Source organism: Musa acuminata, chromosome BXJ3-4, assembly GCF_036884655.1.
Source record: "Musa acuminata AAA Group cultivar baxijiao chromosome BXJ3-4, Cavendish_Baxijiao_AAA, whole genome shotgun sequence".
Taxonomy (NCBI): domain Eukaryota; kingdom Viridiplantae; phylum Streptophyta; class Magnoliopsida; order Zingiberales; family Musaceae; genus Musa; species Musa acuminata.
The window spans coordinates 44440824-44465346 of record NC_088352.1 but is presented as its reverse complement, the minus strand read 5'-3'; the positions used below and the strand labels follow the sequence as shown (position 1 = coordinate 44465346).

At 40.3% G+C, this 24523-nt stretch overlaps 4 protein-coding genes and 1 long non-coding RNA gene across 5 annotated transcripts; 2 read left to right on the top strand and 3 right to left on the bottom strand.

Annotated features, from left to right (window-relative positions):
- Positions 1-158: 158 nt before the first annotated feature.
- Positions 159-2321, top strand: LOC135637314 (GDSL esterase/lipase At5g55050-like). The gene is made up of 5 exons (XM_065149981.1): positions 159-597; positions 904-1034; positions 1118-1351; positions 1434-1683; positions 1844-2321. The coding sequence occupies exons 1-5, from the start codon at positions 345-347 to the stop codon at positions 2068-2070; spliced, it is 1095 nt and encodes a 364-aa protein (XP_065006053.1). The 5' UTR covers positions 159-344; the 3' UTR covers positions 2071-2321.
- Positions 2322-2853: 532 nt separating this feature from the next.
- LOC103982701 (GDSL esterase/lipase At4g16230-like) lies at positions 2854-4383 on the top strand. The gene is made up of 5 exons (XM_065149982.1): positions 2854-3166; positions 3252-3367; positions 3447-3668; positions 3747-3996; positions 4085-4383. Exons 1-5 carry the CDS (start codon positions 2941-2943, stop codon positions 4282-4284), a joined length of 1014 nt encoding a protein of 337 aa, XP_065006054.1. The 5' UTR covers positions 2854-2940; the 3' UTR covers positions 4285-4383.
- A 1762-nt stretch (positions 4384-6145) lies between these two features.
- LOC103982703 (uncharacterized) lies at positions 6146-10084 on the bottom strand. The gene is made up of 4 exons (XM_009399696.3): positions 9365-10084; positions 7318-7437; positions 6442-6487; positions 6146-6344 (listed from the first exon to the last, which is right to left on the bottom strand). Exons 1-3 carry the CDS (start codon positions 9923-9925, stop codon positions 6473-6475), a joined length of 696 nt encoding a protein of 231 aa, XP_009397971.3. The 5' UTR covers positions 9926-10084; the 3' UTR covers positions 6146-6344; positions 6442-6472.
- A 1280-nt stretch (positions 10085-11364) lies between these two features.
- LOC103982704 (uncharacterized) lies at positions 11365-16303 on the bottom strand. The gene is made up of 12 exons (XM_018824209.2): positions 16098-16303; positions 15770-15989; positions 15168-15368; positions 15007-15077; positions 14729-14888; positions 13539-14132; positions 12825-13205; positions 12663-12738; positions 12513-12576; positions 12188-12323; positions 11636-11749; positions 11365-11559 (listed from the first exon to the last, which is right to left on the bottom strand). Exons 1-12 carry the CDS (start codon positions 16214-16216, stop codon positions 11494-11496), a joined length of 2202 nt encoding a protein of 733 aa, XP_018679754.2. The 5' UTR covers positions 16217-16303; the 3' UTR covers positions 11365-11493.
- Positions 16304-17872: 1569 nt separating this feature from the next.
- On the bottom strand, positions 17873-20570 carry LOC135635262 (uncharacterized). Its single transcript, XR_010495577.1, has 2 exons — positions 19842-20570; positions 17873-19755 (listed from the first exon to the last, which is right to left on the bottom strand). It is a non-coding gene; the product is annotated as an uncharacterized LOC135635262 (long non-coding RNA).
- Between the last annotated feature and the right edge of the window lie 3953 nt (positions 20571-24523).

Below are 24523 nucleotides of genomic sequence, written 5' to 3'. Positions count from 1 at the left end.
TCGTTCTTGGAGAAGATATCCCATCGCTTTAAGCGGCCCATGATGCAACTTTTGACACTAGAGATCCTTGCTTTGTAATAGTTTAAGAGCCAAATGCCACCTGATAAGCGTGGGTTTGTAGATGCTAATATATATTACGGTGCAATCGATTGAGTGACAGACACCACCTTCAAAGCCACTACTGTCGTCCCACTCTACTTTAGTTTTGTCCATATTGCCTTGCTTTGCTCAAAGGTACTGAATCACCGTGTCCTTCATGGCCCAGCCAAAAAGTCTATAGAAGAGCCACTCCTTTGATCGGTGGCAACTCCAAGCGCTTGGAGATCAGCCATCTGGCTTTCACCATGAAAGTTCCTCCTTTCCCACTTCACCTCCTCCATCTCCTGCCGGTTGCTGCTGCGCTTGCATTTGCAGGATCTGAAGCTGCCAAGGTTCCGGCGATCTACGTCTTCGGTGACTCGACGGCCGACGTCGGCAACAACAACTACTTGCCGGGGAGCAACGCCAAGGCCAACTTCCCCCACAACGGCGTCGACTTCCCTTTCTCGAGGCCCACAGGGAGGTTCAGCAATGGCTACAATGGTATTGACTTCTTAGGTAAGCCATGCTGTATAAACTTTGCCCATCCCCATTCTCTCCACAGGAAGTTTGCATTAGCTACAAGAAATGGTGTGGATATTTAGGTGACGATCTAATCGAATGGTCTAACGATGGCTGAATCGTAAAGGGTGGTCAAAAGGGCATCAAGAAGTGGCATCTGCAAAAAGAACAAGTTAAATAGTTCCTATTAGAAATCTTTCAAGCAATGCAAGAGTTTGATTTGCCTAATGGAAATAATCGTCATGTACATTTTTCTCTATATGGGACACATTAACTATCCTCTTCCATCTTGTGTTCGTTCAGCCAACCATATGGGCTTCAGGAGGAGCCCTCCACCATTCCTCTCCCTTACAAATAAGACCAATCACCAAATCTTGAGAGGACTAAAAGGTGTAAATTTTGCTTCGGGAGGATCAGGAATTCTGGACTCGACTGTAAGCATGATCCTTTGAACCCTCAGTTTGAAGTCTCAGTTCCTTAATAATCACCAGGGATCTGTTTCTGACAAATGCATCAGGGAAGCACCATTACCATGACAAAGCAAATTCAATATTTCTCTACGATACGATCGAATATTGTGGCACAAATTGCTTCTGAGCCTACGTATCGTTTGCTGTCTAAATCTATCTTCCTTATCAGCAGCGGTGGCAATGACATATTTGCCTATTTTACGAAAAACAGCTCTCCGAATGCTACCGAGAAAGTTCGATTTATTGGTGCTCTTGTCTCGGAGTATGAGAACCATCTAAAGGTCATCTCTCTCTTTCCCTGCATCCTATTACATACATATATGGACCTATCGAAGGATGATGATCCTGAAATTAACATTGCAGGCATTGTATGTTCTCGGAGCAAGGAAATTTGGGATAGTTGATGTCCCACCGATCGGATGCTGCCCATATCCAAGAAGCCTAAATCCTACAGGTGACTGCCTGGACATCTTGAATGAAATGTCTGTGGGGTTCAACGAAGCTGTGAAGTTGCTGATGCACAGACTTAGCTCAACATTGAAAGGGATGAAGTACTCTGTTGGAAGTTCTTATGCGGTGGTGTCTGGCATAATAAGAAACCCTGCAGCACTTGGTATATAACTATATATGCACATAACCACAATTTTCTTGTTTGCAGTATCATAACAAGTTTGGATGGAATCCAAGAAGAACACCACTGGCTGAAAACTCGAACTGGATCAATAATCAAATCTGCATATGTATGTAATCGCGTTGTGTTCGGATATCTGCAGGTTACAAGGAGATCAAAACTGCATGCTGTGGAGCCGGAAAATTTAATGGCGAATCAGGATGCACCCCAAATGCTACCTACTGCTCCGAACGCCATCGTTACCTGTTCTGGGACCTCTTGCATCCAACACATGCAACATCCAAGCTTGCAGGAGTGGCCATCTACTATGGATCTCAACGATTTGCCAGTCCAATCAATTTTAGGCAGTTGGTGGTGGATGTGAATTAAGAATCACCTCTGTGAATTAAACTAGCTGCAAATGTGAGATCCTGCAAAGCACATTATATAGCTTTACAAGTTCCAAAAAGAACACTGTGAGACCTTGTTTAAGTTTGTGATGCAAACAGGGATTCCATGATCTGATGTATAGCCAGCTTAAGTAGCTTTGTATGGACAATGTGCTGCCAAATTATAGATGATGTTATATTTGAGTTGGAAGGTTGTGAACTATACTGAAATGAGACATGCAGTTGCTTTCACCTGTCTCTCATCTGTTTCTTCTATCTTCCTTCATTGCTAGCAATGAGCCTGACATCTTTCGTCTCTGTTACTAATGGCATGCAAATTTAATATATACATCTTCTGTCCTGTAAGGAGAGGTTTTGGTAGAATATTATCACTTGATAATGTCAGGGATTAGATGGCATCTCCGTGAGGTTGCAGATTAATATTGATGCCAGCCTCACAAGAACAGGAAACCAATCAATTTGTGTCTGCTTGGAGCTGTCTTTGCTCCTCCTTCCTTCCTAGCCCGAAAAATAAAGAAACAATTGAGGGTCTCTACCTGTCACTGTGTGTTAGTGTTGATGGAACCACACATGAAGAATATAGCTGACCAATTATGCCCCACAATAATTTGCCAGGATCAATTTCAGAAGGGGAGAAGATAACCAATAAAATGTGTGGAGGATTTCGATTGGATCTTGAGATTTTTCTCTAGCTAGTCGTCTCAACTTGTGAGCCAAGTCTTTGTCTTGTTCTACCATAAACAAGTAATGTACCCACTGGCATACAAGATTGATTCCACATATACGCAAGGAAATAAGTGTCTATGGAGGACAGAGCCTTACCCTGAAGTCTGTTCCAGTGAGGAAGAAGATGACCGCTTTCCTGCTCATACTTCTCTCAGTAATTCTCTCCAGGCAAAGCATAGTTGCTAACTCGGCTGCACTGTACGCCTTCGGAGACTCCACCACCGATGTCGGCAACAATAACTTCTTGCCCGGTGCGCCAAAGGCCAACTTCCTTCCTTATGGAATCGACTATCCCGGTAGAACTCCGACCGGCAGGTTCACCAATGGCTTCAACTCCGTCGACTACGTAGGTAATCATTCGATAGAATCTCCAGTTTCTTTCTTCTGTTTGCATGGGTAATCTGACTTGCATGCTTGCCGTAAACCGTTCCAAAGCCCAAGCCATGGGGCTTGCGACGAGCCCCCCACCGTTCCTCGCTGTCTCCAGCGGCGTGCAGATGACGAAAGGCGTGAATTTTGCGTCCGCCGGAGCAGGAATCCTCGACAGCACAGTTAAGATTCACACGTAGTGTTATTTCACGGCACCTGGTGGGGAGTTCACACTGTCGAGTTGCTTGGTGTGATTGCCAGGGACGAGGTGTCATCTCCTTGTCGGCACAGATCAGGGATTTCGAGAGGGTCGCTTCGGAGCTAAGAACAAGAATGGGAAACCAGACCGCTTCCGCCTTCTTGGCCGAGTCTCTCTTCTTCTTCAGGGTAGGGAGCAACGATCTCTTTCTCCAGTCTTCCTTCGGCCGTCCCAAGGATCAAATCGTCGCCACCGTCATCAGCAAGTTCAGAGATCAACTCAAGGTAGTGCCTGATCTAAATCGGAAGGAATTTGAGGATGTAAATTGTGTGCTTGCTCCAATGCGACTAGCGCAATGACAGACACTATACGATCTCGGAGCGCGCAAGTTTGCAGTCATAGGAACGGGATTGATCGGATGTACGCCGGACCGTAGGAGCTCGACTCCTTCAGGGGACTGCAACCAGGATCTAAACGATCTCTCTCTGCGCTTCAAAACTGCGACCAAGGCTCTGCTGGAGGAGCTCAGCATCTCTTTACAGGGATTCAAGTACTCCTTTGGGGATCTGTACGAGATTACTGCTCGAGTCTTCTCCAACCCCCTCGCCTTCGGTGAGCATCTGCGTCTCGATAAAACACCGTCACCGATCAAGCATAAGGTCAAACGTGTTGCCTTAACGAAACGTGCTCGTCTCTGAAGGGTTCTCGGAGGTGAAAGCTGCATGCTGCTCGCCATGCACGGCGAGCTCCACATACTGCAGAGACCGCGGGCAGTACTTCTTCTGGGATGGCGTTCACTCCACCCAAGCCGCATACAAAGTGACAGTTGAAATGTCATTTCGGGGGACGCCATTGTTTGCCAGCCCCATCAACATGGAGACGTTGGTGAACACAACTTGAGCAATGGGCTGCATATTGCAGAGTGCTCTGCATGATCTGAACACAATCATGGCTTCTGAATCGTACTCTTCTTTCAATAAAAGGATCCTAAATTGCTTATCTGAGAACTTAAATCCAAAATGAAATATAAACAATTTAATCGCCAGTTGGATCTGCCGATGCTGTCTGTCTCAATTACGGTAGAATGTCTCTTTCGGATGTCATGCAAACCTCAATTATGCTACTCCAGTGAGCATGCCGACACTCATTTTTCCTACTATATTTTGAATAGAACAATATCTCCGATCATGCCAATTTTAGAAGGTTGACGCAATCCATCTTAATTTATACAAATCATATTTTATATATATCTTGGTATCATGGACTAATAATTTCTTCAAACAACAAGATATACTTTCTTGTACACCATTGCAAGATATGGACCAGAATTGCTCCATTGCAAGATATACTTTTCATGTTAACAATGGGGGTTAATTATAGATTTTTCAATAGTTAGTTACGATTAGCATCCCACTCTTTATACAATAAAAAGTTACGTAAGTATATCTATAGTTACGAAAGTAAAATATTTAAGTCTATTTACATATAATCGGTTTTACCGATAAAAACATAAAAATATAATTTTAATGTTTTAATTGGTGGTAACGGATGACGTCGGTTGTCGCAGACGATATCATTGAGGGCCGTTTGACAACTGCATCGATGATAAGTTTGACAACAAACTCAATGTCAAATTCGGAGACTCACATTTTTCTACCATCGTTGAATATATTCGTTGGGAGTTCGACAATTGTTTGCCTACTAGCCATCTAAAGTTTTCTTTCCTAGTCGATAATAACCGTGGTGAATAGAACTCTTCTAATAAGCTCCCATATCCCCTTTTTCATGCTTATGCTAAAATTGATGGGGCAACGGAGGAGTGATAGGAGCTCCAACAATCTTAACTTTCCATCCGCCCAATGAGTTAGTGACGAGGTGGTCACCATATTCACCTAGCGGCCACCACCATTTGTTTGAATTCCAACGCAATTACATAGTAGTGACCAATAGTCCCTAATAATACCATCGTTTATCATCACTAATTAAAATGTTAAGATTATATTTTTACCTTTTATTTTCATATTTTAGTTGATAAAATTAATTAAGTTAAAGTAAATAGACATAGCTGTTTTACTTTCGTAATTATAAAGATACCAATATAATTTTTTTAAATATAAGAATCGAAATGTTAAACAGGACTATCTAATATATAATTAGTCCCAATAATGAGAGCATATATAGAATATTTTTTTTATTTTATGTGAATTTGTGTGGTATGAAATGCTTCCATGTTTAATAGCACTCAAATCGTTGCAAAACCAACCCCGATCTTCGCAGCCCTATGTTTGAAGCTTGTATCATGCTGACTCCGCAATGGCATGCTAGCTGACAACGTTGGCTTTTTACAGGATGGAGTCCACTTGGCTTGTCATAGATTTCCGCGACTCCTGCAGTTCTTGGTGTATTTATGTAACAAATTATAACTCAGTGAGCAATACTTATGTTCGTCTTGGATTGTAGTGACTATGAATGATGCCAAGAGGGGAGATGTCATCGCCATGGCGGAACAGATAAAAGGACTGCGAGACAGTTGTTGCAAACCTCACTGCAAGAATGGGAGATGAGTCTGCATCCGCCGCACTGGCGAAGTCTCTTTTCTTCTTCAGCGTCGGGGGCAACGACCTCTACGATAGGTGGAAGTAAATTGACTGCTGATTCTTAACAAACTACTATTCATTTAACAAATGTGCATCAAAATTTGAAGGTACCTCAGCGTGTTTAATTAACACTGCAGAATGGCATGTTGCTCGATGGGAAGGTATGCAATCCAACGATATCGAAGTACTAGAATTCTGCAACATCCAAGTGTTGACAAAGAAAAATAATCTGTAGTTTGTCTTAATTGTCTCAAGATCTATTGCTCTTTTAGTATACAATACTGGTACTCGCACTGCATATTATCAACAGAACCATCCGTACTTGAAGAGACAGCAACTGGAATTAACTTGCACCTCCATTATCTGTTTCAATGGACCGTAAACGTGCATCTTTTTTTTGACCAGGATATTAATAAATGCAATGACAAACAGTAATAGAGAGCAAAACATAAAAACTAACCTGCAATTGTTTGATTGAAAGTTGCATGCGGTCACTCAGTAGCAGCCTGCATCGACAAATTAAGGTCATCAGTGCCTCGTCTGCTGAAAAATGGTTTACAGAATGTGCAAATTCATAATGAAAATTTTTAAGAAATGTGTTAATATTATTAGTTGATGCAGCTTAAACATATGCATAGACCAAAAAAAACCAAAGGTTCCATCTTCTCATTAGTTGATGCAGCTTAGAAAAGTTCATAAGCTTTTACGTTTCAATTACAAACTATAAATGACTCGTCAATTGGTTGTCAACATTAGAACAACATCTCAGATTATAGTACTTAAAGAGGGATCCCTCCTAATCACAACAAGAGCAGTTTGGTGCTGCATAATAAGACCTGTGGCAAAGAGAATCAAGGATAGGATCCTAGGATTGTAGATAAAAGTGCCCTCTCTCTCCTCTTCCTCCCTCCCTCCCTCCCTCCCCATTGAGCCCATGTCATGAATCAGGGCCCACCATTTGGTTAAACTGCTGTGGCAACCAAAATCCAGGCTTGTATACAACCTATATTGACATATACAACCACAAACTTCCAACATACCTTAGTTGTGTTAATAAATGTATTATGTTACATGACTTCATAAATACATGTGAATTCCTTAAGTTTCTATGTACATAAGTGGTTTCCTGTTTCTATATACTTTGACGATAAAGATCTTTATGACTCTATTTCATACATACATGTGACATCATTTTAACTGAACATTTCAAAATAGCAAATCTTGCCACAAGAATATCATCTAACTCGAGATATATGCATACAAACTGATGCATGCACCAACGGGAACCCATCCTTCATTAGGTCAGGATATGAAGAACATTGATCTGGGAGGATACCTGGTTGAGGGGATTGTCAGGGGATTTCTTCCAGAGCTTCCATATCATATCCTTGTACTGATTGAGGGTCAGACCTGGTTTCTCTTCCTTCAATTTGGGAAGTTCTGCTTCTTCAAAAGCCTGTATGTATACATGTTAAGAAACAATTTTATTGAACACCAATCAAATGAATTTTTTATTTCCTGCAGACATAATGACTCTTCAGCAAAATGTAAACAAACTCTTATGGTGAACCATTAGAGGAACAGATCCCTGAGCATGAACAAAGTGTGATGACCAGCATAAGTAGCTGCAAGACCCTAGTGAAAAACACATACATACCAATTGCGACCCAATGAAACATAACAAGCTTAAAAAATATACAACGATCAGTATCTAGGAATGTTAGAGAGAAAATATGCGAAACAAAGTCAATCCCATTTATGAAAACAATTCATTATAAAAAAGCATAAATATGAACCAACAGACATTTTTTTTGTGAAGGTCAAGTCTGCAGCACTGTAACAGCCAACAATGTCATTGGGACTTTAGGCCTTAGGTCTTATTAAAATAGTGAAGAATGAAAGGCATAATGGTAGGGAAAAAGAGGAGAGTTTAGAAACATAATAGATGACATTAGCTGGCTCCGAATTGGAGAAGACTGGTCTTCCAAACTTGGAATATAAAATCTTTTTAGACAATATGTAATTAGCATTAGGCTTTCATTTTTTGTAGATTTTCCAATCAAGCTTGAACTTCCTCGTAGAGATAAAAACCTAAATCAAAACTTGAAATCTTCAATCAAACCCTATATGCCTTTTCACATTTTACATATGACTTCCTTTTCCGTTTTAAATAATTTCGAAAAATTAAGTAAACATTAAAATATGTTACCATGTAGCAATTTATGACATTTGCAAAACCAAAAATCTAAGTGCCAACACTATTCTAAAGAAAAGAAAAAGATACGATGCTAAGAAACAAAGTTCAATCCAGCTAAAATCTAAGTTCATCACCATTCCGAAGGTATTTGGGTTGACGTTTCTGCTTTTTGCACCAATGATAGATCTAAATGTTCCCTCAATTTTCCATCAGTTACTGATCCAAGGATCCAAGTCACCTAGAACTTGTGCTATAGTTCAATTTTGTTAAATTTGGATCTAAAAGTAAACTTGTAGTTGTGCTAATCACAAATGAGGGTCTTAAGTTGTTGCACCAGATCTTAGAGCTTTGAGGATCGTGTTGCATATATGAGCAGAATATTAGATCACAATAAATGAGAAAAAGAACACAATGTGAAGTTTAAAGAGAGCAAGTTAGAAGGTAAGACAAATGTACTCCACTGTGGAGACGATGCATACTTATTTATAGCTATCCAATTTGGCAATATTCACATAAAAGTATGCAAGCCAGTGAACTTAAAGCGGTAAAGTATCACAGATAGCAAGACCATTCCAGGAACTCTGAACCTAACATAATACAAATTTAACATGAAACATTAAGCCGCATCAATTTGCTTCTATAGGTCATATCCTGATATTTATCAAAGTTCCAAGAGTTGGATGCTATAAATGCACGAAGAGAAAAGGATTAGATAGTGATAACAATGGATTATGAACTACAAACAAGAAACAATAACACACATATATAATCAACTTTAACCCTCTATAATGCTAATATCAGAACTAGCTCTAAAATACTATGGTTAAAAAGAAAACCTACGAGGGTAAAGAATTGCTTGGTTCGAAGCAAAAACCCGTGAGATATTTATGAAAGGAACAGACATGGTTGCTGGATTTGCCAAATTTTTATAAAGATTAATATCAGATGATTTCCTAGATATAAACCAGAGGGAATATATCTCCAATTTATCTGGGAAAAGAAAAACAAAAAATCAACGACCACAAATTTATTAGGGTTCCCATCAGTATAGCGTCCGATGATTCCGCGTAATGTCTATTAGGGTGATTTATCGTCTACTCCAACAAAATAGTTAGGGTTTTATTGACTGTCACCGATAGAGGAAGAAAAATCATATGGCGAAAATTATTAGAAGAGAAAGAAATACCTTGAAAGAAGCCTTGAGCCTCCTCTCAGGGTGACGATCGGTAGGCAGCGCTGGTTCGGAGAGGGCCATTCGGGCAATGGCGTCCTCCACCGAATGGGCCTCGATGACAGAGTCGTCCCTATTGGTGTTCTCCACCATCACGATCCGGTCGTACTCCTCCTCATCGGCGGACCGGCTCTGCTGCTTCTTGGCGACCTCAGCGTTCTGAAGGATGCGCTGCCGTTCCGCCTCACGGCGGCGCTGGAGCTCGGCCTCGGTGACCTTGGGTACGGGGATGGAAACGCGGGCGGCCTTGCGGTCAGGCTTGCGGCCGGCGGCGTCGATCTCCCGCTGCTCCTGCTCGGCGAGCTTGCGATTCTCGGCCCGGCGGGCGGCGGCCTCGGCGCGCTTCTCTGTCTCGTCCTCACGTTTCTTGGCTGCGCGGGTCTTGGAACCCTCCGCCTCGCGCCAGTATTGTTCATCCTTCTCCTTGGCCGCGCGGTCCTTGCGATCCGCCTCTGCAGCGCTCCGACGGGCGCGCGCGGCCTCCGCTTTCGTGTTTACGCCCATCTTCTTCGGCATCGCCGACCGATCGCCTGCTTCCGCAGCCGCCTCGAGATTGATAGATCGCAGGCTCCCGGGGAACAATTTTCTTTGTTGCCTACGAATCGAGATCCCGAATTTTAGGATTAGAACCACAGGGCAGAACGATGTATGTTTTGCTTTTGGTTTTTTGTTTTTGCTTTTTGCTTTTTGTTTTCTTCTTTCTAGTGGAACAAAATGAGCGGGAGTCGGGTGGGAGCGTGGGTTGGATTCCCATCCAACCCACACTACGCAAATCCTCCGATCCTAACGATCCAGCCGTTCGTTCCGACTGCCACTCGTCATATCGTTACGACAACGCCTCGTACCAAAACATCTCCGAGTCACATCCCAGACACGGAACAAAACCGTGTGAAGTGGGAGTGTCGCCCAATATTAACGTGCCAGCGTGGCTTATGTCTAGTGGCCTCACATGCCTCCAATTTATTTCATTTTATCAGGAAAAATCGCTTTTTCACGTGATTTCACTTCCCATATTCTTTTTTATATTAGATCATACTTTTTTTTATAAACGATAAAAAGCTAATCAATCAAATATAAATTCTATGATCAACAATAATTCGAGTATAACCGATTAATTTTTTGTTAAATCAACTTAAACTTTCACAAAATAACTAAAATATAATTTTCAGAATATAATATTTTTATTTTTATTTTAAAAATTATGATAATTAAATATTAAAATTTAAAATCTTTTGGATTGATACAATGATCTGAGTGTAACTTTGTAACTTCTACTAAACTGACTCAAACTTTCATAAAATTATTAGGAGGTGGTTCTAAGATGATTAATATTTTTTATTTTTAAAATTTTTTATGATAATTAATTGCCAAAATTAAAGAGTTTTTTAGATATATTATGTGATCGAACGTAACTTAATTCAATTTTGAATATAACTTAGGAAACTTTCAATAAAACAACTCAAACTTCCTCCAAACTATCTAGCCATAATTTTAAGATGATTAACAACTCTTAAATAAATAATAAAAAAATATTATTTTACTATTACAATCTTAATATTATCAATTTTACTTTTTTTTTTCCCTCACATCAATTTCATCCCGCTCGATTTTGTCTCACCAATGATGGTCGCTATTGATGTTGCTTATGCGATGCCACTTGTCGACCCCTCGATATTACCGTTCTAGGAGGAAAATGAATAAGAAAAGAAAGAAGAAAAAAAATATTTACATCCATTTATAAAGGGATTTTTTAAAATATTAATAATTTTTTAAATGAGATTGTAAATAGTAAAGAGGGATTACAAATAATAATATCTAAAAAACCAATAGTGAATATTTTTTGATAAAATACCTTCTTTTATCCGTTAAAATTTCTTTTTTACATATACATGCTATAATGAGTGCATTGCAGTACAGATACCGTATAAAGACACAAAACTGATACATGCATGACAGATACAAACAGCCATATTACTCGTGTAAAACATTACAGGAAGCTTTTCATATTATCAGAATAGAAGAAAAGTAGAAAAGAAGAGCCTCTTTTCGTGTTAAACTACTTAATCTCATGTTCCACATCGAGCTTAATCGGTCCATGAGAGCTCCATCACCTTGGCCGCGAAGCTATAGCGGTCGGCAGCTTCATCAATCTACCAGAAAAGAACATCACCATTAGAAAAGGCTTCGATAAACTCTGCAAGTTGTGAAGTAGGTTAAGAATGGGACCATTTTCTGGGTCGGACGGCCAGCTCCATGACCTCCCTTTCGCTCGATGCGGGCGATGATCGGGTTGCTCTGTGGACTGCTGCCGAGACTTGTGCAGAGAACATATTGCATGGTCTTGAACAAGAAGAGAAAACAAATTTTACCAGTTGATGTCGAAGATATAGAAGAGATGCAACATGATAAGCAGAGGCAAAGTGTCAACAACATTGATTCAAGTAAACACATGCAATCTTAATACTGGAGAGCAACAATGATCTGGGCAACCCTTGCTTTATCTTTTACTTTACATTGTTTCTGCTGTTCCATCTGCTACTTGTAGTCACTGTGACAAGATCTTGATTTGCTGAGTTGCAGAATATAGAAAGATTTATGTGGGAATTTCTTCAATGATCTTAGAGAATTTTCCAGTCACTAAATTTGGAGACATGTATTCATACCTCTACTACTTTCAACGGGCATAGCATGTCATGCAGTACAACAAGAATGCAGAAAGTGGAAACATGGAACGCTATCGAAATGCTGAAACCAAAAAGACAAGATAGATGAACTTACTGCAAGCAATTTGAGTGAATGCAAAGGCACGACACGATCATCATGGTCAGCGGTCAACAGCAAGGTGGATGGGTACTGAAGTCGATGGCTATCACCTTTCTCCCATGGCCTTTTTACATTGTGTAAAGGTGAGTACCTGAAGGCAAACAAGCATCATTGTGTAATAACTAAATGAGCAGAGAGCTTCGTTCTATGCAACCAGTGAAGATGTGTGTGAATAAAGCATCATGATTTGAATAGCTTGATAAATATTAACAATTGTAATAAAATTAACACACATTACAAACATTCAGAAATTTGTGGAAAGAAAAAAATGTTATTATACTTAATAAGCCAATGGAATTCTTCTTTGTTGTCTGAGCAACCAAAATCAGATGTCCATGCATGACCTGAACAAGAATAAAACTTGCATCAGAAAAGACAGCCAACATATACGTAATATCCATAGAAAATACTGGGGTAAGTAGAGGTTAACCTATAGTGAACTTGTGGAATCGGAGCATGTCCATCACACCAACATGAGCAAGAACACAACCAAAAAGATCAGGTCGCTGCCAACAAATGATAGTATCTCAAGTTCATTATATTAAACATGAAGCATAGAACACAGGAACATAAAGTTGTATTAGGATCATACCTGATTCATGCAAGCTGCAACAAGAAGCCCACCATTGCTTCTACCTTCGATGCATAGTCGTCTCGGATTGGTGTAACCAGTAGAAACAAGAAACTCAGCAGAAGCTATGAAGTCATCGAAACAATTTTGTTTCTTTGACAGTGATCCGGCTTTGTGCCACTCTTCTCCATACTCACCACCACCACGAATATTGGCTATGCAGAACACAAATCCTAAGTTCCTTGTGAGAACAAGACGAGTCACATTAAATGAAGGTGTTAGGCTAATATTAAAGCCTCCGTAGCCATATAATAAACATGGATGTGATCCATCGAGTTGACTGTTCTTCTTCGAGACAATAAACATGGGTATCCTCGTGTCATCCTTGCTTGACACAAAGACCTAAAAACCACAATTAACAAAGAATAAGACAAATTTGATTGACCATAATACATAATCATAACTTTATATGCATAAACCACAAAAGGCATATATAGAAGAGTAGTTCAACTATGACTTCTGATTAGTTGCTGGGATTATATAATTTATAAGATAAACAAAAGAACTTATATGAAGAGCACCATTACCATTTTTCAAAATACAAAGACAAAAAAAAAAGCCTTTTTGATTTGTAGAATCCTGGTCGCAGTTAATATCTGATTTATAAAGTCCAACTTTCACTTTTACAAGTATAAAATTAGCTTTAAAAAATGACAATTGGAATATGATGCGCACCTGTTTAACCTCAAAATCCTCACGATGAAAACCAGGAACAAAAGCTTCTCGGAAAATTTGCATCTCAGGAACTCCAGCAGCTAAATTACACTTGTAGATGATTCCTGGAGACAGGAAGCTAGTGAAGCCAATAAAAACATCACTATCTTCACGCTTACCAGAAATCCCATAGACAGTACCAATATCTACAGGTATCTCATGTAGCAAAGCTCCTGTTTCCAGGTCTCGCAACTGCAAACCATACTTGACGTCGCGAAGATAACTTACCAAAAGTTGGTTATTGTTCACAGCAGAGGCTGTTTCTAGCACATCTTTGTCATCCTCTGGCAGGACATCAGTCCATGACTCTGGCTCATTGAAGTCTACCCTCACTAATTTATATCTAGGTGCTCCTTTATTTGTCAGAAAAGTGAACTTTGTGTCATCATTTGTTACAAAGAGATAGCGTGCTTCAAAATTATCAACAAGTTGGATAAATGGAAGCATTTCATTTCTCCCCTTGAAGCCTTCAAGACCATGTGGAAGCAAGGACAATTTGCAATAATACAATTTATTGGTAGGATTACAACCTTCCTCAATATACAGAAGAGCATACTGCAGATAGCAACAAAGGAATCTGGTCAACAAGGCTCATCTGTCTGATATTGAACCACACAATTACATATTTGCGGCATTTGAAAAGATTTGGGAAACTTGCGTCCTCTACAATTGTGCGGAGAAATATTGTATGACTCAATTTGCAAGTAGCAATTATCCAGGGCTCAGTTAGCAAGCAAAAATCTTCCAACATTACAAATTTACTAGAACTAAAATGAAAAAAAACAACATACATATTGTGAAACCGTTTTGATAATTTTTTTTCGAGATTGCAGTAATACTCGTCCTTCGTAAAAATAAGATCAAGAAATCATCCAAGTAGGCAATACCTAGTAGTTACGGATAGGTTCTTTTCATGTAGACATCCAGAACATGCTACAACATTTAGAGATAGATTTCGTTATGGGATCTAATATAGGAGACTTATATACAATATCAAAACCAAGTCCATCTATTTCAACAGTAACTATGGGCAAAATTAAGGTGTAACAGAGTAGCGGCATGAATCAATAATTGCATATGAATGAGCACAGAACAATAGTTTTCCACAATTCATCATGTTAACCAGAGAGAATCAACCCAGAAGCAATTACCTTGCCATCATCGGTGACATCAGTTCCATAAATATATTTTGGGTGCTCAGGATCTCTCCAGCACAATATATCCTCCGACTGATCCATGCCCAAGAAATGGTAGTAGACCTCATGATTCAGATTAATGTTATTCTCAGTCCCAGCATCCAATTCATGTCCTCTATGGATTATCAACATTGAAGATTAGACACGATCAGAAGAAGATCATCATGTGAACCTTTTTTTAATCTGTGGTTATATAAACATGGATAATGATTAATCAACCAAATCTAGCTTACCTGGGAGCTGGATATCGACAATAGAAAAATCCTTTCCCATCTTTTGTCCAGCTAATTGATGAGAATTTCACCTATAACAAGGGGAGAACACATCAGTGATCACATATGAGACTGAAAAAGAAACAAAAACTAGAGTCTACCTCTATGCTTGTTTTACTCACCCATGATAATGTATCAAGCTCAGGTTGCTTATCCTCGATCCGCATTACGTTTACTGTAACCCAATCACTGCCGCTCGAACTAAGCCCATAGGCCAAATACTTGCCATCCTTGCTGACAGAAGACAAGGTGAGAGCCACCGTGCCATCATCACTGAGCTTGTTCGGATCCAACAGAACCTCTGCCTCTCCATCCAAATCTTTCTGTCAATTCGAACAAACAGAGAAAGAGAGAGAGAGAATGCTTAAAAGGCAAAGAAAATGACAAAAAAAGGCAAACTTGGAGACGGCTATGCGATTTAACAAGAAGCCCTCCAGAGATAAACTTAGCAACCGGGTGTGATGTAAATCATTCCATCGAAAGAACCAAAAACCAAGATCGTAGGAACACATACTAACGCCTCCAAGAACCATTCGGGAAAACATAGCAAAAGAGCAAAAGGAAATAGTGGGAAGCATAAAAGAAATGCTGAGTTGGCCACAAGATTCCTCGTTGCAACGCAGATAAATTCAAGCAACAGAAACACAAGAACGCGGGTCATAAAAATAGTTCGCCAAGATTCGGGCTTTGAGAGAGTTTTGGCCTCCGTCGGAACCCAAACTACCTGAACATAGAGAACGCTCTGCGCCTGAAGGCCAGTATTGTGGAAGTAGAAGTACTTCCCACCGCGCTTAAAAGGCGTGTCGTACCGCGGGTGGTCGTGCAACGCCGTAATCCGCCGCCGGAGCCTTTCCCTCTCCTCGCATTTCTCCAGCACCGAGTCGGTGAGCCTCGCCTGCCTCTCCACGAACTCCTTCACTTCCTCCGACTCCGGATCCTCCAACCTGCGCTCGAGGCACCGTTAAAGGAGCGGCCTTCCTCAGAAGACAAGGCACCCAAACCGAAAAGATTCGATTTTTACGCAAGAGGACGGGGGTCACGGATTCACCCACCATCTGTAAGGGTCGGCAATAAGGACGCCATGGTAATCATCGACGACAGACTCGTCGCGGCGGGCCGGCGGGTAGCTGAGGGGCAGCAAAGCTTCCCGCGGGGCGGCGAGGGATCCCATTGCAGGATGGGGCTCGGAGGCGCTGGCGGCGGGCGTGAGGGAGGAGGAGAGAGGAGGGGAGCTATATAAGGAGGGAAGGGAGAATAATGGCGGGGGCAATGGCGCGCGAATGACGACATTGGCGGGGCGTGGACGCTCGGTATGCGGTTGGTGACGGCTTCAGGAAGCGAAAGCGTCGTGGAGAGCGAGAGCCGGTGTCCCAAGCAAGGCGGAATTGTGTACAATGGTGTCGCCATGGTGTCGCGAGCTGTGTCGCCATCGTTTTACATGGACACTAGTGCTCCCAATGGGGACATGGTAGTGGATTCCATTATCGACGAGACGGCCCAAGGACGGAACAAGTCCAGTAGTCCATCACAACGCGACAGTCCAAGAGCCTTGCATTCTTGACTCTCATCCGCTTAAGTATACATATATCTCGCGCCACCAAGGCACCGAATCTTTCGGACGCTCATCAGATTCCATCTCGTGGTGGGAATCTTTCGGACGCATGCATTGTTGTCATCAGATTCCATCTCGTGGTGGGAATCTTTCGGCTGATCTGGCGGTTCTCGACAGCGAAAGACCGTGCGACCCACGCACCTTTAGATGCGTGCAAGATCGGGACCATCACAAGCGACGCAAGGACGATGGAGATCCGCTGCGGTCTTCGTCACAGAATGACACTCCCATACCACTCTTTCATCATCGATGATGTATCTTTCGCCAATCGAACTACACTGAATCAGTCGGCCTTAAGATAGGAATAGAAATGAAGCTGACCCATAGCCGAACTATTTTTGTTTGTTTATGCAATAATTTACTCGGAGAAAATAACTTCTTTGAACTTAAGTGTCACATTTGGATTGATAAATATAGTTCCTGACAAATCTTTTCTCTTTCCATCCCAATTTTAGCTTATGCCATCACATTTCATGTTGGATTTTGGAAGTCGATGTCTAACGATGTTTGATTGAGGAATCGCAGACAAGCTTTATAGATCACATGCAAATGACGTGTTTGATTAAAGTATTATATATATATATATATATAGTTTGCACAATCCCAAATATTAGAAATAAGTAGGACTTAAAAGACAGGGAATATTAAAAAGTAAATATTTCTGGAGAAATAGCATAAATCCGATTCTATGAGCACAAATTCGCATCATCTCCTCTTCAATTACGTGACAATGAAGCAAGAATTTATTTCAAATGATCATGACAATTAACACTCTGCAATTTTATGCGTATTTGTATTTTGATTGGAGTGATGAACAAAGCATCAAACAGTTCATGTCTGAATTATCTCAAATAATGAGATCTAATAATTAAATTTAAATGTCAAATTTATTTTCTTGGATTTTGCATGTAAAAGGTTAACAAGTATATATTGTGAGTTCATACACACTCATATTGGCACAATTGAATTAAAGCCATTAACTTGTATCTTTACAATAAGGACCAAGTATTATGTGCATGATTCAGCTTGCTCTGGGGCTTGTTTTAGGAACAATATGAAAATAAGAAATCCATAAATATGAGAATTGGAAAGGGGCATACTCCTTTTGGTAGGTTGGAATTTAAATTTTTAGTGTAATTTTTACATGGTGAATCATAATCCAAAACAATATAAAGAAGATAAATAGAGGAATTGCTGAAAGTTAACATTAATCTGTATGATGGCCATGAATCTTATACCCATTTGCGAAAAGCAACAATTCCAACACAATTAACTCATTACATTTGTCAGTGGCTCATATCATATTTTGGGTGAGAATGCTGCAAATGGCAAGCTGTCTAATAAGGGGAGCATATGAGGGATTACCAGTTTGAGATGACACACCACATCTTCAGATCAACCTGAAAGCATTATTTTCTGATGAGTATACTGAAAAGAATTGTATTGTCTGATGTGATAAGTTTTTGTGGTCCAACAGGATGCAACTCATAAGGGAAGAAGGTAGGAAAGAGAAGGTTGATGCATCTTCTGTGCAAAGAGACAACTATGAGCAATTATTCCACCACCAAAAGCATGTTGGAACTCACTTTCAGCAGCTGCTGCAGGCTGAAACAATGAATGCCTTCTGAGCTCCCCAGGCTCCTGGCAACATTGACCACTTAATATGGATCAAGAACGGTTCAAGCAGCTCATTATTAGGTGACAACTTCAAGAGAGATTACTATGCTAGCACAAGAGAATGATGATCTCAATGCCCCTCCACTGCCAAATGGTAAAGATCAAACGTCCTACAGCTGTTCAAGCCTTCCTCTTCCTCTTGACCCATTAATGCTCATGAGAACAGCACCTTCTCCCGGGTTGAATCTTAACATCAAGCATCTAATGCATGTATGTTGTTTTCGGAATCACAAGTTCAACAAGAAGATAAGAAAAGACTGGAATATATTGATTGCATTTACATTTGAGGTTTCTAAGGAAAATGAAACATATAAGCCAAAATAATTGAGTGATGCGCATATATATGATATGATATGATGATATGCACTTGTCATTTTGAAATTGAAGAGCTTGCTGTTTCTGTTTTCCAAATAGGAAGAAATGTGGTGTGTTTTCACGGCAAGTTGTATTTTCTGAAACAAAAATAAGAATATAAATCACATGCTATCTTTTATCTCAACCAGCCTAATGATGAATAGGGACATATATGCATATGCATGGAGCTTTAATTGCACAAAATAGTTCATCCAAAACCCAAATCAAAACATAACTATAAGGAAGACGATGTTCGAGTACATGTACTCCTCGTTCTTTAAGGATAATCTTCGACTATTAGACAGAAAAAAGAAAGAACAAACCTTTATCATTGTCAAGCATTCGTTTCTCTCTAGCATGGGTGAAAGATGATAGAACCCTAACAGTGGTGATGATCCTACATTTTACTGAAATCCTGCAATGAAACCAAGAAATAGAAACAAACAAGATCTTATGTTCGTGATTTTGTTACATTTTTAATTAGTTTTAATCTGCGATTGCAACGAGAAACAAATAGCTAAAAACAAAACGAAATTAAATATCTGCAACACATTTCTGAAACTTCAAGAATAGATCATGAACATAAGATTTCTGGAAAAGATCTCAGCATTCCTGAGACAGTTCAATTCACTATGATGGCAAAAGGTGGTGCAAGAAAGAAGATCGAAGAATGATTTTGTTCCCCTTTTTCGAGTAAAAAAGAACCCCAAAAAAATCAGTGAGAGAAAATGGATAGGGAAAAAAAAGAAATATTTTTCATGAGAGAGAAAATAGAAAGGAATTAGGGTTCACAATGAGATAGTCTTGTGTCTTCTTCCTATCTCTCGTTCCCACTCTCGCCCTACATCAGATCTGAGATTGGAACGCTTCTGAAATATTAGCACACGAATACCAGTAAAGCATCAACAGGAATGGCTGAGAGAGGAAACAAGCAAAACCAAGCAAAGCTAGAAGATCCCGTGTGTAATCATTCCTGGAGCGCGGAGGCAAATCGAAACAGCCCATGTAATTCCAACATCCAACGATGACATACGATAGCATCCAAGAAGGGAAGACCTTCCTTCATGCTAACAAAGGAAACGTAAGGTCATGAAACACTAGAAAGCCCAAAAGACCAGTGGAAGGACCGCATATGTTCGATCTTCAACTTTACCTTCCAGTGCATGTTTTGTGTACTTCTATGAGAAGGATCCAAGTGCTCGGTTGCAAGAAAGATATGTCACATGGGTTTTACAAAGAGAAGCTAGCAGAGTTCAGTTGGCAGGATGCCCACCTCCATCCGTATGCTTCTCCTTGTTCATGAGAGATGGATGTGGCTGGAGGTGGACAGAATGCCAATCACCTCTGCGAGCAACCCTTTGATAAGCCCACATGACACAGAGTAGATCACATGCCACTGCCTCAAGCAGATGATACTTCTCACCGAGAGAGGAGGATAGATATAGATGGTATTTATACACGGAGAGAGAAAGAGAGAGGGGGAGGGCAAATTTACTACCAAATTAAAGAGGGTGAAAATGAGAGGACTACTGTGGGTGAGGATGGGATTATTCTTCTTGTGACGTACGTAGCGACAGACAAGATGAGATGACTGTTCTGTGGCGAGGAAGGATTCAATCATCTATCCCATTCTTTCCTCTCAAACCATCCTTGAGAAACGTGAACGAGATGGTGGGTGGGTGGATGGCTGTGGGCGAGAGAGAGAGAGAGAGGGAGAAGATAATAACCAGGGAAATAAAAGAGATCAAAACTTGCCTGCCATCCGCCCTCCTACTAATCCCGCTCTTCCCCTCACTCGAAACGCCATTTCTCAACCACCAGAACGGGAACAGAGGCCATCTTCTCGAGCAGATAGGAAAATACCTTAAAGAACAACTACAAACCTAGTGGGGTAGTGCTGATTAATGGAACTGGAACTGACATGGCGATGGACCGCAAAGGAACCACCTGAGGAAGATTTGGTGCGTGGTCTTTGTCACCGAACAAAAAGATAAAAACTCCATTGAATTGGATGGATGAGTGCAATGTGAGGCAGACAACAAAAGCCATCAATTACTCCCATTCTCTCCTCACTTGCCATAACTTTCCAAAAGTAAAATTATTAACGGTCAAAGAAATGGTTGACTACTGTGGACCTACGACCACCTTAAAAAGAATTCACCGCAATGCTGTCACACTTGCTTCTGCCCCGAAACCAACAACTTCTCTCTCTAAGAAGAACAGGCAATGCAATCTCTTCTTATGATTCTGATGGTTTTCTTTTTTCCTTTCTCGTTATTAGTTGTTTACTCGGCTGATATATCAGCCGTGAAGATATTTGTAGGAGGATAGATTATAAAAGATGATCAAGAAAATAGTTCTTCATTGATAAATATCAAAAAAATCAAATAATATATATCTGAGTTTAACCCATAATCTATCCATTTAAGTCGTTTGTAAAAATATAATAATATAATATGTGATAGCTCTTCAAGAGTAAGCCTCTAAATTATTAATAATCATATAAGAAGATTAATTCCTGTTTCTTTGAGTCTACTTGTATATATTCCACATCTTACACAAGAACCGATCATTTCTTTCCACTATAAATTAACACACTCCTAGAGACTGTTCCATAGTTTGAATACTCTTGGCATTGATCTCTTCTGTCTTTATCGGACGTCATTAGTTTGTGGATGATATATAAATCAACAATTTCATGAACAAGATGCATTTCTCCTTATATCCCACCTTGTTTTACCACCATCTATGGGAACGAGCAAAAAGAAAAGCAATAGATACAGTTATCTTCCACTTCAAACCCAGGAGGGTTCACAATCCAGCATCCTTTACCAGTGTGTTGGGAGGAAAGAGGAGGGCATTGAAGAAGGAACAGGAGCCAGCAGCGCAGTCCCTCCTTTTTGTCTTGTGATCTGCCACCATTCATGATGCCCACAACCCCACCCCCACCATCACCTGTCACTAACAATCCTCGGTTGCACACCAGCTCCTTTGCCGGTTTCTCCCCATGCATTTAATCCTCATCAATTCCACCTCACCAACCGATGTCCAACACCATGGAAATGAGAGATTAGACAAAGTGGTGAAGTACAGCACTCCTTGTACCGACTCTTGAAATGGTTTACATCTTCTTCTTCTTCCTTGGCTGACCTTATAAATGTTCTCAGAAAGCGTTAGAGATGAGGCATGTGAATGTACACCTTCAACCTTATACGATGTCTGTGTCCTTGCATGGAACTCAAATGACCACCTGGTGCTCGAGGTCTTCCCACATTAATTTCCCAGCGAAATCCAAGGAATCAGAATACGGATCCAATGTTCTACTTCGACATGACTCTTCCTCAGCAGTTATATTCACCAAGTGACATGCTCAAACGAAGGCGAAGAATTCAAGGCTAGCCGGACTTGCGTCTGCAGAACGACCAAGCCGTGCATGCCATATCACTTTCTTTGATTGGCGAACCAAACTGGTTGGCTACCTCGCTTCAGTCCTGGCGAGTAAATTAGATGGAGACTTACTGATACTTGAATGCATCACCACAATATTAAGCATTTAATTAATGTTTTGATGGCGTCTTAACCGATAATATAGTTTAATTCATCTGATATCAGTATAGTAACAGAAATTAAACCACAAGACATTCGACAAGAGAATCAATAAAGTATAAATAGTATCATTTAGTTATATAATCTGACATCAATATAGTCAAATATGATAAATCTAAAAATAGAGTACATCATATTTATGTAATTATTATAATACTGTATTTTAGTCTCATGGTGCATAAGAAATGATCATTACTTGTTACAATCCATATTATTTTTTTTGCTCTAAGGATAAAAGTAAGAAGATGGATTTTATCTAAGATGTGTGTTAAGGATTCAAAAGTTTATCCGTAAAATATTAAATATATGAGCTAATTAGGAAAAAACCAAGTGTAAATATAATTTAAATCGTTAAATATGTATGTTCATGAGCGGTTAAAATAATGATAGTAGATAATTGAAAAATATTATTGTTTAATATATAAATATATATTAAAAGAAAAAAAAGACATAAAAAATATAGAGAAAAAGGAGGGCACAGAGCTCTAAAGTGACGGCCGTAACACCAAATCTTTGATATATAGAGAGAGAGAGAGAGAGAGAATGAGAAAAGAAGATCAAAAGTGACGGCTGTAACACAAATCTTGGTATAAATGCGGCTTAAAATCACAGTTATGGAAGTGTCAGGTGAGGGGACAACCGGAAATAAGCGTGGTGAGACGCAAAGATTGGTCTGCCGTGTTGGAGGTGGTGACAAGAAAAGGAGCAAAATCTCATGATGAGAATCCCATGGCAATCATATGCACCGCTGACCATCTCTCTCTCTATCGTCTTTCTCTAACCATGGCGCTTCTCGTTAGTTTTTCCCTCCTTTCTTCTGATCGAATTGAAGAAACATGATAAGCTCAGCCAGAAAGTACTACACAGCAAGTGGGTACGTCAGACAGGTGCCGCTGGATGGTATTTATGCCATCCCAATTCCCACCTGCTCCAACTGTTCACCAGTTGACCCTGTGAATGCTGCAGTATGTGGTGGTGTTCCGACTGCATCAAGACTCACCATTCATCGTTCAGTAGGCAGCTTTAGTCTCCATGCCACCCTGCAACGAGATGCATGTATATATATATATATATATATATATATATATATGGATCTATCATTGGGACAACTGCTTGGAGATAGGATACGATAGGATGATTTGATGCTTGATCGGCGATGGTGCTTTTACTCCTAAGGAGGCGGGGTTCGATTTGCTGTGATTGGAGTAGCCTGTGCATACGTTTTCATTTGAGTACTTGAATACCTATGTGGAGTCCAAACATAGCGAGGTCCTCACGGACGTACTCCACCTGTGGGATCATATCTACTGCAGAAGATTTCAGAAAGAAGTCTCTCCTTGCTCGCTCTAAGTAGGAACACCAGAGAGAGAGAGAGAGAGAGAGAGAGAGAGAGAGAGAGAGAGAGTCGCAACTGCTGCAATCAAAGCGCTTCGTTACTCTGTACTGGATTGGAGAATGGAGTCAACAACACGTCGCATGTGAAGTTTGACTTAGTCCTCGTTTTAGCCAACGATACCGGTTGTGTTTATGGCCTCACCCACCAAAACAATGATGTGTTAGCTTAAGAACGTGTCGACCAGTTCTAATATATATATATATATATATATATATATATATATATATATATATATATATATATATATATATATATATATATATATATGTGAGAATCATGAGGCCGTACGATTCAACAAGAGGTCCGAAGCTAAACCAAATCATGATAACAGAGGAAGCCTGTGTCGACATGCAAGTGAAGGAAGCTTGCATTTCCATGTATTCGCAACTCTCGGTTTGAATTTAACGCGGATTCAATTCAACAATCCTTGATTGTGTGGAAGACGTTATCAAATCCGTAATATATTGTCTGGTTCTCACCATCAACACCTGCATGCACTGCATCAAATACATCGCACTGAGAAGATGAACAAGAGGAGGAAACAGGAATAAGATGGTGGAGAACAGGAGAAGACGCCGGGGATCTCATGCCGGCGAGGATTCTGGAGACGGCCATGGAGATGGGAAGGCCGTACACCGCGTCCTCTGGTTTTTGTCAGCAGAGAGAGACAGAGAAGGAGACACTGTTGGACGCTTCACAGCTGCTCATCTTATAATCTATAATTCTATTTATTGCTTTAAAATGCTGATAACGTCAAGCTTAGATAGGTTGGTTCAGATTGAAATTGTGTTCAAGTTTCAACCATGAACAATTACCCTCAACCTACATCAGAT